The sequence below is a fragment of the Fusarium tjaetaba genome, assembly GCF_013396195.1.
Source record: "Fusarium tjaetaba strain NRRL 66243 chromosome Unknown NRRL66243_c0000132, whole genome shotgun sequence".
Classification (NCBI taxonomy): domain Eukaryota; kingdom Fungi; phylum Ascomycota; class Sordariomycetes; order Hypocreales; family Nectriaceae; genus Fusarium; species Fusarium tjaetaba.
This window is the reverse complement of record NW_023501328.1, coordinates 15,104-29,757: the sequence shown is the minus strand read 5'-3', so window position 1 is coordinate 29,757 and position 14,654 is coordinate 15,104. Positions and strand designations below refer to the sequence as shown.

Genomic DNA, 14,654 nt, shown 5'->3' with positions numbered 1-14,654 from the left:
AACCCCGATCCTAAATAACAAAAAGACTTAGGTAATATAGTCTAAACTTAGGATAGCTTTTGATGAGTTTATTTTGGCACCCTATATCAAGGTTTGCTGTTTTCTTGCTCCCCGAGGCCTGTCTCCTGCCCTAGTCATGAACCTCCACTCGACCCAGAAATGGTTTGTTTCAACTAAAGATTCTCGGGGGAAAAGGACAGAAGGGAAAGGAGAGGACCTATTCCGTAGAGGGTAAAAATGTTAGACGCGCTAAAGTTGCCGTTTTTTCTCTGCCGTCCTAAATACGGAACACCGCCTTGGGTCTCGACTTTGTTGGTTGGCTGCGACTTGCATGTTCATGACAAGGTATCGATCTTCCTTGAGTTATCTCGCGTTGCGGCCCTTGTTGGGTCTTCAGGCTTCAACTGATCGGAAGTTTCGATGAAACTTCTGCGCTTCTCCACCCTCAACTGAAAATCACTACCTCTTGAGAACAAGCTGAGCAATGCAAAATGTGATCATGAGCCACGCCGCATCAACAGATCGTCTCCGAGATCGACATGGTAATTCCGTCGGTAAAGGCTTTGTCAAAATTATTAAACAATGCGATAATCGACACTCATTCATTCCCTTTGTGACATGACCGTCCTTTTTCCGATGTCACCTCAGTTGTGCTTTTTACAGTAACCTCCTGGCAAGGGTGAGTCTCAGTTGGACGACTGGCAGCTCGATATAGTAACTTATACTTTACCTCCGACAATCACGGACCCGATGAAGGCGTTTATACAACAAGCTCAGCTGTCGCCCTCTTCCGATCAGGACACAAGTGACACCGTGCTTGGAAATTCAATCGGCTTCGTGCAAGGATCGAGGTCAAAGGCGTCGATTGTTTAAGGTGATGAACAAGGAAGATAAGCTAGATACAAGAAGCGCCCACGACCTAAGCGGCTACAGCGGAGGCTGATATGCTCCGAGAGACAAAGATGTTGTACGAAACACAAAGATAAGACTTCAAGTAAGGGGATGATGAACCCGGAGTCGTGCAGACAAGATAATACTTCAGGAGCACCAGCAATGCCACCTTAGGGCTGTCCAACAAGATGCGCTGGCATGAACAAGAATAGGTTTGGATGGAATGAGATGGGATGGGATGATTCTGAAGAGGGTCAAGATCTAACTGTATCTTGTTTGTGTAGGTAGTATTGGAAGTCCACTGGCGAATTGTCGTTATCGCATAATATTGGCATACAGCTTGAAACACCAAACCCCGGCTCCGAAGCCATGACAGCACAGCAGAAAAATAGGCGATCATAGAGAGAAGGATACGCATGATGATTTGAGGATCGGCCTGCAGGGATCTGGTACAACTCATCAAGTCTCCAAGAAAATGGTCTGCAGATCTAGAGATGTTCTCTTGCTTTTGGTCCTTGCTCTATGTTGGCTTTGCAGGATCAACCTGGGAGTTATCCCCGTGCCGTGTCTATCAAAGTCTGTCGTTGATATCTTCAGATGTAGCTGAAGGTGACCTGAGTATCAGGTCAAGCACGTGGCACGGCTAACAAAAGATAAGGTCGATGTCCTGAGACCACGACGGATAAAGAATTAGTAGCGTGCCGTCCGTCCACTAAAAGCCACCTGTAGCGTCAGGGGTTATCTTAGTGCCCCGGCAGTCTCTTTTTCTTCTGTGGAACCTATCCCGTAGTCCTGGGTCTGAAACATCAAGCGCCCCATCACGACTTTCATCGGCGCGTCGCATCTTCACCTTCAACCACTTCCTCACCCAATCACTGATGGGAGCTGCTCCGAGTCCACATAACCCCACTGAGTCTTGGCTGGGACAGCAACAGTTCAGCATTATGCTAACCGTAGCGTTGGCGTCCTCATCCTGTGCGGTACCCGTAGCCTGTACCCCTGGAGGGCTTTTCTCTCGCTATGCCATGTCGTAAGTGGTGCTGGTCGCGGCCATGGCCATGCCCACGTTGGAGGAAACATTCACTCATCAATGGACGTCAATGCAATGCAAGTCTTGCATGGGGGAGTTTGGTGTGGGTTTAGACAAAGAGGCATCCACTTGAGGGCAAAAAGTTTGATCTTCTTGTTTGTACGTAGGTAGCTATATAGATCTCCTGATCCCTTCTCATATCTTATACCCGAGCTGTTGCTTCATTTCATTTCACGCCTCTTCTCTGATTCATTCAAACTCTGAGAGTTATTAAAAGTTCTATTCATTTCTGATATTGCTTTCTCCTTCCTCAATGCCATCAAATCCCTTGTCTCCTTAACTTTCATTCTTTCAATATGCATATCCCCTGGGCGGATCTATTTACCGGGACGACTTTCGTTACTTCAGTCAAACCTTCAACTCAAGCTCGAGGCGTCACCACATATACTGAAAAGGCAGTTACTGCTATCCAAGTTCTAAATGAAGAATTCTACAATTCTGCCACTGGTGTGTGGGATAATGCTTGGTGGTCGAGTGCAAATGTCAGTCTATGTCTAGAGTCTCTTATACTAGACACAAAACTAACAACAACTAGATCATAACCACGCTCTCTGATTTCTCAACTCTACGTCTCGAAGAAGCCAACAAGTTAAATATTGGAGGGGTTCTCGCCACAACCTACGAAAACGCTCAAAAGACAACGGTCCATACCATGAAAACAATGACAAACGGCCTCGTTGCCTCTTCTTACTGTATAGACTCCAGCTCAGGCTGTATGATGAAGCGAGGCTTCTTGGGAAAGCGTGGTTTCGACGACTTCCTCAACGAGTTTTACGACGACGAAGGCTGGTGGGCTCTGGCATGGATCAGAGCATCAGATGCAACTGGCAATGACCAGTATCTCGAGGCTGCTATCGACATCTTCAACGACATGCAGACCGGCACAAACACACCTTGCGGTGGCGGTATAAGGTGGAAGAAGGAGGGAGAAGATGGCTCAGGCTACGTCAATGCAATTGCAAACGAACTATATCTCGCAACTGCTGCTTCGTTAGCACGACGTGTTTCAAAGAATAGCACATACCTCGACATAGCCAAGAAGCAGTGGAACTGGTTCTCCGACAGTGGCATGATCAACGAGAAGGGACTTATTAACGATGGGTTGAACGGCGAATGCAAGAATAACGGTCTTCAGACTTGGAGTTACAACCAAGGAGTCATTCTGGGCGCTCTCGTCGAACTTTCGCTTGCCACAGGAGACGACGCTTATACCGACAAAGCACACAAGATCGCCTATGCTGCTATCAAGGAACTTACCAACAAAGATGGTATCCTTGTCGAGAGTGACGGTTGTGAGACCAAGGAGGGTCACTGTGGTGCAGACGGACAGCAGTTCAAAGGTATCTTTGTCAGAAACCTCCGATACTTGCACACTGTTTCACCAAAGCCCTTGTATCGTCGCTTTATCACCAAGAACGCCATCTCCATTTGGAGGAAGAGCCGCAGCAAAGACAACAAGCTGGGCGTTTCTTGGGCCGGGCCTTACATTGATGCCACTGGCCCCTCGCACAGCAGTGCTTTGGATGCTATAGTAGCAGCGATCGCAGTTTCAAACTTATGATTTAGAGCGGGAAAAAGACTGGGCGTCATGTACGGGCAAAAGAACAAACAAGGGATTGGATTTATTGGCGAACCTGGGTTATTTCATTGGGCATAGAGGAACACGGCTTACGAGCATCAGACAAGATAGGGTCTGTGACTCCTGGTTTATCTTATTTGTTAATGGTTGATACCCCTTTAGAGGATTTGGAGGACAGACAGGTAGCTGGAGCTATTTAAGAGAAGATATGGGGGCTTGAGGCGCTCATAGACAGACAGACAGGCGCCTTAGACATTCTTGATAACTGTAAACATAATCAGTTCGCAAAGTATGACGACACCATAAAATTGAGAGCATCTATTGAGCTTTGGGCCCCTTACGCAACATCGGAGTGATTGAATTTGTATGATTGCGTTCATGAAGTGCGAGTTGAGGCTCAAATTGCTCTTCAGTGGTGTACAGTATGACTCGCCACGATCATTGCCCGCACTGTACTGAATCAAGGACGGTGAGCTTTTGATGCACCAATTTACAACAGCTCTCATTCTTTACAACCAATGTACGACCCAGAAAAGCCATAGCAAACCTTTAATTCAAGTTGAGATAGTTCATGAGAATCAGGCTCATTACTATTGGTTCAGCTCCATCCTCCTCGAATCACTACCATCCAAAACTTGGACCCGCTCATCTCGTTAACTCGTTGCCTACCCTCGCACAGCATGTTCAAGTAGCAACTTCAGTCCTTATAACAAAAGCTCAAGCAATCTGATTGTATGGCCCTGTTCCTCCTACAGAAATGGACGCACCAGAAGCAGATTTCGATATCAAGCTCCAGAAGATCTCGGCGGATCTTCTGGGAGACTTTGACCGCTCCCTGCCAAATTTCCTCTGGAAGCCGGATGGCCATGGCGGCACAAGAGTACGCTCGCGGGTGCGCGCAAAGGAGATATTCCGACTTACCAATACCGTATGTCATCTTTTTTATACCAATAGTATATATACTCACTCTCTTCTTCAGCTCCTAGATCCATTCCAAGAACTTCCTCAGCTGTTGGACCCCTACCTGCCCAAGTGGATTCCCCTCCTAGCTGAGGCGTTTCTCAAGCACCTCCAAACTCGCCATCGTGGGAAAACACTCTCATCTCGCTCTAAGCTCTTGGTCTCAGTTGAGTTTGCCATATGCAAAATCATATACACATTTTGCAAGATCCGCGGCGAAAAGGTCATTGTGCGTTTTCTCAATGTCGAAGCCAAGTATCTAGAGTTGCTCCTCTCTGCCATTGAAGAGTCTGAGCAAGCATCTGTTGATGACGTTGCCCTTGGAAAATGGTCGTGGGAGGAACGCTATGTTGTTCTTTTGTGGCTTTCGCATCTCTTGCTGGCTCCCTTTGACCTCTCCACCATTTCTTCCGTCGACTTGCAAGATGTTACAGTGCCAGAGATCCCAGGCCTGATCTGGCCTGAGAATCTTCCTGCCATTACTGTACGTGTGATTCCTCTTGCTATCAAGTACCTTGGTACTCCAGGAAAGGAAAGGGACGCTGCAAAGGCTCTGCTAGTGAGAATGTCTATTCGTCGCGATATGCAGCAGCTTGGCGTCCTCAAAAGCCTCATAAACTGGTCCCTTGCTTCTCTGCGCCCGAAAAAGGACCAAACGCTACAAAAAACATACTTCTATCTAGGAGTTTTATCGTTCCTAGCTGGTGTGTTGCGCGCATCGTCAGATACATCTGACATGAATCCATATCTTTCGACTATCTTCTATGCTATCCACGAAATATCCACTGGCGAAAATGCGCTGTCTAAAGCGGTCATATCGTTAGCCTTGGCAAGGAAAATGATTCTGAAGGTCATTCGATCTGTGGTCGTTCTGCGCCTTCGCCAGACACCACAAGATATCGCCAGCACTGAGCTTACAGAGACAGCTATTGGGTATCTACTTGAATCTGTATCTGACAACGATACACCAGTACGGTTTGCAGCAAGCAAGTCTTTGAGTATCATCACTTTGAAATTAGATCCCGATATGGCTTCTCAGGTTGTCGAGGCTGTCCTTGAATCACTGAACCGAAATGTCCTCTGGACAAAACCCGCTGGGGGCAAACCAGTCAGAGACTTGTCTGCTGTGAATAACCTCGAATGGCATGGGCTCATGCTCACACTATCACACTTACTCTATCGAAGATCACCGCCCACTGAACAATTATCTGATATCATCCATGCTCTACTTCTTGGTCTGTCATTCGAGCAGCGAAGCATGTCTGGAGGTAGTGTTGGAACCAATGTGCGAGATGCTGCTTGTTTTGGTATTTGGGCACTAGCCCGCCGATACGCGAGCTCTGAGCTTCTAGCGATTCCTACACACTCCGTATTTGCAGCCAAAGCTCATCCAGCAACAAGCTCGATCCTCCAAGTCCTTGCAACAGAGCTTGTTGTGACTGCTTCTCTGGACCCTGCGGGAAACATCAGACGTGGTGCATCGGCTGCTTTGCAAGAACTTGTTGGGCGGCATCCAGACACTGTTGAGCAGGGTATTTGGGTGGTGCAGACTGTTGATTACCACGCTGTTGCACGACGTTCCAGAGCAATCGAAGAGGTTGCCGTAAACGCGACTCGCCTTGCAAGCCAGTATGGCGAGGCGATTATCGACACCCTCCTAGGCTGGAGAGGTATCGGCGACCTTGACGCCGCTTCAAGACGCGTATCTGGTGCCACCTTCGGAGTCCTTACCTATGAATTATCGGACACCAAATCCGGAGACTCTCTTGCACGGTTCAAAAGCATTATTCAACTGCTGACTGATCGCCTCAAAACGCTTCAACCTCGTCAAGTTGAAGAGAGACACGGTCTGTTGCTATGCTTTGCCTCTGTCCTGGATAAATTCCCTGCCTTATTTAGCCCGAGCGCAGAAAAGAATAGCCTGGTGTTGATTGACGAAATACTATCAACGGTCTCAGGGGCGTTGGAGAACCTACAGTCAACAGCTTATCGAAAACCGGAACTGCTCGCTGAAGCCGCAAGCCGCCTAGTCGTTTCAGCATTGCCTATTTTACAAGTTTCGGTTCTGGGCGCTGATTCACAGCAAGCTTTTTGTCCAGGCCAAGAGCTCCTTCATCCCGGGAATGTGTCAGGCTATTTGGGTCTCGTATCTGCACTCGATTCGTGCGATAAGGACCGAAGTGCGATGGTAGCACGACTGATCTCGGCATTACGCGCCATTATCCCAACTTGGTTGAACCGCAGCGAGCAGGGAACAATTGAGCCAACTGCTGCTGCATCGTTAGTTCTTCTCATTCTTTCTAAACCCATTGACAGGGAGGCACTCCTGAGTGGATGGGCAGAAACTGTCCAACGTCGCCCAACAAGTAGAACTTCAGTACATGGGACTGGTTACTTTTCTGCACTTACAGTCGCGCAGCCTCTGGTAAGCTCGTCCGAGGATGTGGCCTGTCAGGCGATCCTAGAGCGTTGGACATGGGATAGCGAAGTTGAGACTCGTGTCGCCATCTTGCAAAGCTTGGCTCAAAGCAATGTTCTGCATAACAAGCCTCTGACTTTTCTACAATTGATCGCTGAGGGTTTAAACGATTATACTACGAATGCCCGAGGAGATGTTGGATCGCACGTCCGTGTGCACGCTCTGAGAGCCGTGAAAACCTTGTGGCATAAGCTTGATGATACAATTGTCCATGGCGAATGGGAGGAGGCTTCCGTGCAGGCTCTATTTTTCAGTGTCCTTCGTCTTGCTGCAGAGAAACTCGACCGCGTGCGACCTGAAGCTCAGGCCGCGGTTGCATTGGTTCTAGAAAACGGGTACGTGCCAAGATTTCGAGGCCAGATACCGAAACAAACAATTAACTTCTCTTAGCTACGCGAAGCACTTCCGCGAACTCACTTTCTCTTCCAGGGCCTACTTCGAGAATCTCCTTAAGCTTCAGGCGGGCGGTTGTCTTCACCCATTGCTTGGCGATATGGCTAAAGGAAACACAGAGAAATGGGTCACAGAACTCATGTCTGGGTTTGTAGGATCTGCAGACACGGGCAACGAGGACCTTGTCATTGCTAGCCGAGCAGCGCTCTGCGATTTCTGCGAGGCCAACCACGAGAACCTAGACCTTATCTGTCATGCGATGTTACAGAATCTTAAGTCCCGACAGGGCCAGGATAGGGTGATCGTGCCGACCCTAGAAATCATTGCATTCCTTTTCCAGATGCACCTCTTCCAGAAGAGCAGCGTCAACCTTCGTAACTTGTGCTTGCAGACACAGAAGGCGAGTTACAAAACAGGAAACGTCCGAAAGCTCGAAGCCTGCACCAAAGTCTATTGCGGTATTGCGTCAATGGCTGGCCTGGAAGACGCTGAGACAGGTGTCCAAGAAGCTAGGAAACGCTTGGGTGCTTTGCTGCATCATCCCTGGCCCAAGGTCAGGAGCATGGTAGTTGATGGTCTCTGGGGTGTGCTTGAAGAAGAGGAGGAAATCGCACAGAAGTTGAAGGGTATAGACTGGGGCCAAGCCGGGAAACCGCAGATCAAGACTGCGGTTGAAGAACTGAGGTTGGGCTAGTTTTCAGAACTGTATCCAAATAAGGCAGCTCAATAATGCTTGAGGAGGTGCAGCAGAGTCGCAGTGGCTGCGCGGCTTGAGCTTTGGTTCCTGATCGACCCGCGATTACAAGGCTGAATATCATTGCAAAAGTCAAAAGCCGATATCTACCGAACAAAAGAGAGTTGGTAGGCGTCAGACTTGTTGAATCGTTGTGACCCAGAGAGGAAGGTCAGTTAACCAACAGCCATCCATTAGCAAGCCCCTAATGAAAACCGCCAGTCAAATGATTTGTGAGACCAGGATTGTTGCAAAACTATGCATGGTGCTGCATGGAGCTTGGTGGCTCCAATAGTAGTGCAAAAGCCACGGCACTGTCTTGGTTGACGAATTGCCCAGTCAAGCCAGTGACCGACTCGTCAAAGTTCAGCCGACCTCGGGCTATTGAAACAAGACAATATTGATTTGCGCCATGTTTCTACCGATGTTCTAGAAAAGCCACTAGATGTCTCAGAACGCCCGCGAAGAACGTTCTTGATCATGATCTCACGTAAATACCAGCCAGTGTGATAGGGTTGAAGTGGTGAAAGGAGATACATTGGTAGTTATTTCATTAGCGTCTCGGGACCGAGGGGAACAAGCTGAAGGGCAGCTAATAATGGGAGTTAAGGCCACTAGCCTGGAGGAATGGGCAGAAACTGTATCCGTACATCCGTTAAGCTAACTATGGCTGACTGAATGAAGTTGCTGATGTGTTTTGATACTGAGGGGCTTTGATCAAGATAAAGGGTATTGACTCAAGCATTGACGAGTTCGTGGCTTTGAATCTAGCATTGAGCTCGTTGCGCAGGTCTATGAAACCATAACAGAGCTTAACCGATTTCGACATTGTATGGAGGAGAGATTTCCTGTTTCAAGGTCATGCAAGTCCGAAGCTGTTACGGAGTACAATATCGCCGTGTTACTGACTGGGCACCCAAACTAGAAGACAGCGGAATCGGGCCGGGAATGGTGGTTTTGGCAGGTCTTTATGACCGATACTTGCTCCAAAACTGGATAGGAACCGTTGCTGCAATATTCAGGGGTAGTTCCATGAGATTAGCCCATTATTTTGGCTACTATTTCTAGCTAGCTAGCTAGCTCAACCTGAAGCTTCGTTGTGGATATCATGTAAATAGACGAGACGAACATGGCGTGTTTGCTCCGCACAGGATTATAGGCGTCGAAGCCAGAGCTGCGCTAGAGAGACGATAGAGGCGAGTGAGATGAGGCCAACGGTCAAAGTTGGGGAGAGAGAGATAAGGCTGATACATGTATCGTGAGATGTGGAGTTCTGCAGATAAGGAGAAAGATGTGTGGATATTAATCCGTGCGGGTTATTACAATCACCCACAATTTCGTATCTTCACTTTGATGTGAGTGTGCCTACCTCACATCCTTGGAAGACTCGAGATGGCCTTGGCTCTCCATATTTGATTCTGGGGTTGTGAGACAGAGATCCTCGATGCCTGAGGTTCTGAGAGCTTGGCTTGCAAAGATGAGGAAACAGCTACGAATCCCACTTGGACCCAATCTGCCTTCCTTGAATGTGGTAATCAGGAAGTATGTAGTGGCAAGCACGGCCTTCGCTACCTAATAAACTCTAACGCGCACGGTTAAAATGTCAACTCGACTCAAGTCTCGAGATGCTTCTTCTCAACCACGAAATTGCTTGACTTTCACATGAACCTACCACATCATTCCAAGAGTCCCAGTAGGACGGTCTGAATGTGCGTGGGGGGTCATATGCCTCTCTTATCAATTCTGGCAACCACGTTGTCGCGTGATGTGACATGTCCTTCCTTGATGGGCGGCTGGCTGCTCGATTGGACCCTTGTTTCAACGTCTAAACCCGGGGGAAATGCGAGCTTCATATTGGACGGCCTGTTTTGCCCGCTTTTCAGCATCGGGCCAGCTAACTCAAGTCTCCCAAAGATGTCACTATCACATCGGATACGGCAATGCCAATGCAGAAGAACAGCTCATGATCAAGTACTCCCACAACGGAATGGCTGCAGCCAGTCAGCGGAAGCCAAACCTGGGCGCCGTGATAAGCGAAATGGAATCGCGTCCAGCCACAACAGCAGGATGGTAACACCTTTCCGCTGCTCCTTTCACGTATCGGGCAATTCCGTACTAGACACGTGAAATCGCTGTTGAATCCAGACCGATGCTGTTGCATTCTGTCACCATCGAACCCTTGTCAAGCTTAAAGCAATCTCTCGTTGACAAAACAGCGAGCTAGTAGCCAACCTCGACTGGTGAAAATGGCAGACCTCGGCGGCTCGGCCACGGTTACGGTTGTGTTTATTACCCGGCTTGGTGACCGACAACGGAACCGCAATCCACTCACCACGAGGAAGCCACAAGGCCGTTAAGGAACCTGTGCGCGGTTGAGTTCATTGTGTACTTGACAGCCTGCCTCATGACTAGGTAGTTTGGATTCCTCGAGTTCAGTACTGCCACCAAGCCTGGTGGCTGACTTGCTAGTCCTGCTTTCCAGGAGACGCGAAAGGGCTGGGAACCTTGCAATTTGAAACTAGTAACCAAAATCCTGAAGAGTTATCACCTCAATGAGAAGGGGACCTTCGACATCAATGATGCTTCACTGCCAATATTGCGCAACCACGCCGACGACAGGTCAGCCATTAAACTACTTATCAAGGATATCCTCATGTTTCGCCATGCTCACCAATATCAGCATGGCACCCCGAAAGAACATGTCTGCTCGTTGGCAAGAGCTTGATGCCCTCCTTGGCGTCTATGTTTCGTGTGCTACCATATTATGACTCGGCCGTCCACATCAGTAGCACCCAGCGACTTGGTGGAAGCCACCTGAGGTGCTATGCGAAGTCGATATTCAGCTGCGCAATCAATTTTTGATTTCTCTTATTATTATTAGCTTCCGGCTGTTGGCGTTAACACGGTACAGCATCGTTGGCTGCTGGGCCGCCTAAGCCATTTATTCACTAGGCTGTCATTCTCCCTCCTTCTCTGTCTTGGCTTGACTGCCCAACCCCAATCGTTGTCTCAATGCGGATGCCAAGACTCGACGTCCTTGATGCCATAGACTCGGCACCCGTGGTTATTGTTGGTCTTGTCTGCAGACTCGATTGCACCTCAGAGATTAATCATCAGGCTTAGAAAGTTTTCATATTATCATACTCGTATAACCAACATCTTGAGTCGCCATTGAGCCAGCTGCCGAAGGTCCAAAATGTTTGAACCCCAAGCGCGCTAGCTGAAAGATCCTGCATCAGGACCCTAAAATGCTCATCGGTCCAGCCCCAGCACTAGTGGAGCAAAAGCCAAAGACGACCGGTGCTTTGGATGCTTGATTACCCCCCCTGTCTCGTTATGTCTGTCTGGCCCATTTCGATTCTGGAACTCCACATGGTTGTGGCCAACGCCCCTCCCTCCAAGGACGCACAGGGTCGCTGATGACGGACCATGGGCTTGGGGGCGATAGGCTCGTGTGAGTGTACGCTGCGCAATCGCAAGACTCGCCCATCAACGCTACAGGAACTGACTGTGCCTTCCGGATGGCCAACCGGGATAAGTCGATTCGCCCACATTCGCTCGCCTCCGCAATATCTTGAGACCAGCCGCACCTTGTCTGCCTCCACTCTTCCTCTTATCTTGACCTGCTGCTTTCTCATTTACTCTGCTGTCTTAATACTACCTTCAGGTCTCTTCCCTACCTGGCCGCGGCCTGCTGGTTCATCCTTCGACCAACTGCGAAGTAATCCGCCAATGCATCCTGGACCTGCATCACTCACGATATTTCGCATTTACCTTGGTTCTGGATTGGTCTCTCCACGATTGCATATTTGAATAATAGCTCCAAGCTTGATCCATAGTTGTTCAAAAGGCGTCGCTCCTGGTTTTTACCGACTATCACGATTATAGTCGATATATCAAGCTGATACCGATTTCCACGAAGCGACGAGTCTACGATTTTCATGCATTCTTCTCCCGTTGAATCGATAATACCACCACTCGAGTGCCACCGCTGGCGGCCTTATGTTGAGGTAAATCACCAAAACACTTCAAGGTCGACTCCTGGTACCCTACCACGACATATTCGACCACCCACCACGACCATATCGATACGCCCGGCCAAGCTCTAACCTTCGTCGTTTAATCACTACCTCGCTCGTCGAGCCCTCTGCGGAGGACGACGGGCGCGGACAGGGGACGCAAGAATGGCTCTCTATTCAGAACCTCCAACTCTTCGCGAATTCAAATTCGATAAACCGACCCTCCTTGTTTGCTGGTGGGCCACATCATTCTGTACCCTCATCATTCTTCTGCGGCTTGCAGGCCGCTTTATCCGTACCGAGCGGCTGTTCACTGAAGATCGTGTTGCGGCCCTAGCTTTGATCCCTCTGTATGCTCGCATGGCATGCGTTCATTTTATTCTTATATATGGAACTAACAATGCTCAATTCGATGGTGTTGAGCTTACTGATCTTCAATTACGTCAAAAAGCCATCGGTAGCGGCCTTGTGCTGGCTAGTCGGATTTTCTACGCTGCAACGTATGTACCGCTCTCATTCATTTGAATATTGCTCACCGTCCGCATTCTTTCAAAGGACAACGCGAATATAGAACTTGACGCTGACTAGTCATAGCCTTTGGGTACTTAAGTTTGCAGTTCTCGAGTTCCTTCACCGATTGACTCGAGCGACGTGGGAACGATCATGGCAGACGTCTTTATACGTCATTCGAATAATCCTCGTTGCTACTTTCATTGCGGTTGTCATCAGTGATTTTGTCGAATGCCGCCCTTACAGTCACTATTGGCAGGTTGTGCCCGATCCTGGTGGCCAATGCCGTCAAGGATACGTGCAGCTTCTCACGATGGCAGTCTGCAACGTGGTCACTGACTTATTGCTCGTCATTTTCCCAATTCCGATCATTGTGACAAGCGGAATGACAATCAAGAGGAAGATACAGCTTGTGCTTCTCTTCTCCCTCAGTCTATCTGTTGTTGGGGTCACTCTTTATCGGGTACCTCATATCATTGATGATCACGGTCGTCAGCAGTATCGATCGCTTTTGGCGTCGGTTGAGCTTCTTTTTGCCACGGCTGCGGCAAACTCGCTCGTGTTGGGATCTTTCGTGCGTGATCGCGGCCTGAAGAAGCAAAAGTTCCGCCGTTCATCGGTGGCCGAATCCCTCGATCCTTCACTCAACCTTCGCCGCCCGACTTTGCACCGACATTGGGGAAGCGATGAAGACCTTGTACGGGACGTTGGTATGACGGTTGACCCAGAGCTTCAGGATCAGCCTGATAACTCGAGCGAGAACGGTGCTCTGCAATACACCCCGGCCCCTCTTCTTCGCAAACTGGATCAAGACCTCGAGCGCTGGCAATTTCCTCAGAGACAACGCAGTAATGCAGAGCACAGCGATGATTCCCTGATACAACACGACCCTCTCTCTCAGTCGAAAAGTGAGAACGGCATAGCACCAAGGAGAGTTTCTTTTTTCGACGTTGGTGGTTTGCTTGATGTGCCCCCCGAGAGTTCTGGGAGCCTTCGAGCAAACAGTCGTGCGTCATCTAAGGAAGACTCTTCACAATCGCATTCGCCCCCGGCACCTTCACTACCAGCAGGATCCGGAGGCTTTCGTCGAGGTTCAACTGCTTTGCTCCAAGACCTCGGTGGTCTCTTTGGACCTATGAATTCAAGGTCAAGTCGTTCCAGGTCCAAGGCTCGAGGAACGGAATTGCAGCCGATACCGCAATCCCGACAGGAGTCACGGCACGATTTGCAAGGTCCGCCCGTGGCGGAGCTAAGGGACCCAGGTGGCCTTCTAAACTAGCGGCCATCAACTTTGGTATTATCTATGATCACCTTTGACGATATCTTGACATTTTCACTTGCGACTACCTCACGACAACAGCGATTTTTGTACGGGATTTATTTGGCCTGGCTTGGAAGAGCTATATACGGCCTGGGGCGTTTATGCTACAGGCTCTGAATGTATTTTTGGTTGGCAGGACAGGAGTAATGCGCAGGCAGGGATCTTTTACTTGGGTATATGCGAAGTCTCAATATGAGGCAGGATTTGGAAATCAAGCATCCGCGCAACTATCGCGGTTTGCACTATGAAATGTTTGGGATTTTTATGGTTGTGTGTCAGGATGACATGGTTATTGGTTACATATACCCGGCAAACGCCAAGTTAACGTTTAATGGCATTGACATGATTTGTTCAATACTTAAGAATATCCTGAATGGTCGCACAACACGATCACCTATTTGAGACACAACGCTGGCAAGGTTACACGATACTTCAAAGCTCTGGTGGCATCCGTTACTTTAGAAGAACAAGACTATAATTAAGGTATTCACAAGCCTCGCATCTAGGTACACAGAGCAAAGGGCAAAGAGTAACTCTCGTAAATGCTTTATATTCCTTCATTGGCTTTGCCGCGGCAACGCACAATATACATAGAACCCCTGAAACGCCAGCTTTTTTAGAATTTCAAGTGCAGTGCGACGCCTCCGTCCTCGTACCAGGACCCTTTCCATACCTCTCG

General features: G+C 48.9%; 3 protein-coding genes across 3 annotated transcripts; all 3 read left to right on the top strand.

Annotated features, from left to right (window-relative positions):
• Positions 1 to 2,277: 2,277 nt before the first annotated feature.
• FTJAE_6735 (glycoside hydrolase family 76) lies at positions 2,278 to 3,542 on the top strand (the record flags this gene model as incomplete). Its single annotated transcript, XM_037353378.1, has 2 exons — positions 2,278 to 2,463; positions 2,517 to 3,542. 2 exons carry the CDS (start codon positions 2,278 to 2,280, stop codon positions 3,540 to 3,542), a joined length of 1,212 nt encoding a protein of 403 aa, XP_037206166.1.
• Positions 3,543 to 4,317: 775 nt separating this feature from the next.
• Positions 4,318 to 8,086, top strand: FTJAE_6734 (tubulin-folding cofactor D (chaperone); the record flags this gene model as incomplete). The annotated part of the gene is made up of 3 exons (XM_037353377.1): positions 4,318 to 4,488; positions 4,540 to 7,334; positions 7,390 to 8,086. The coding sequence occupies 3 exons, from the start codon at positions 4,318 to 4,320 to the stop codon at positions 8,084 to 8,086; spliced, it is 3,663 nt and encodes a 1,220-aa protein (XP_037206165.1).
• Positions 8,087 to 12,309: 4,223 nt separating this feature from the next.
• On the top strand, positions 12,310 to 13,933 carry FTJAE_6733 (integral membrane protein PTH11; the record flags this gene model as incomplete). Its single annotated transcript, XM_037353376.1, has 2 exons — positions 12,310 to 12,644; positions 12,739 to 13,933. The coding sequence occupies 2 exons, from the start codon at positions 12,310 to 12,312 to the stop codon at positions 13,931 to 13,933; spliced, it is 1,530 nt and encodes a 509-aa protein (XP_037206164.1).
• Positions 13,934 to 14,654: the final 721 nt, after the last annotated feature.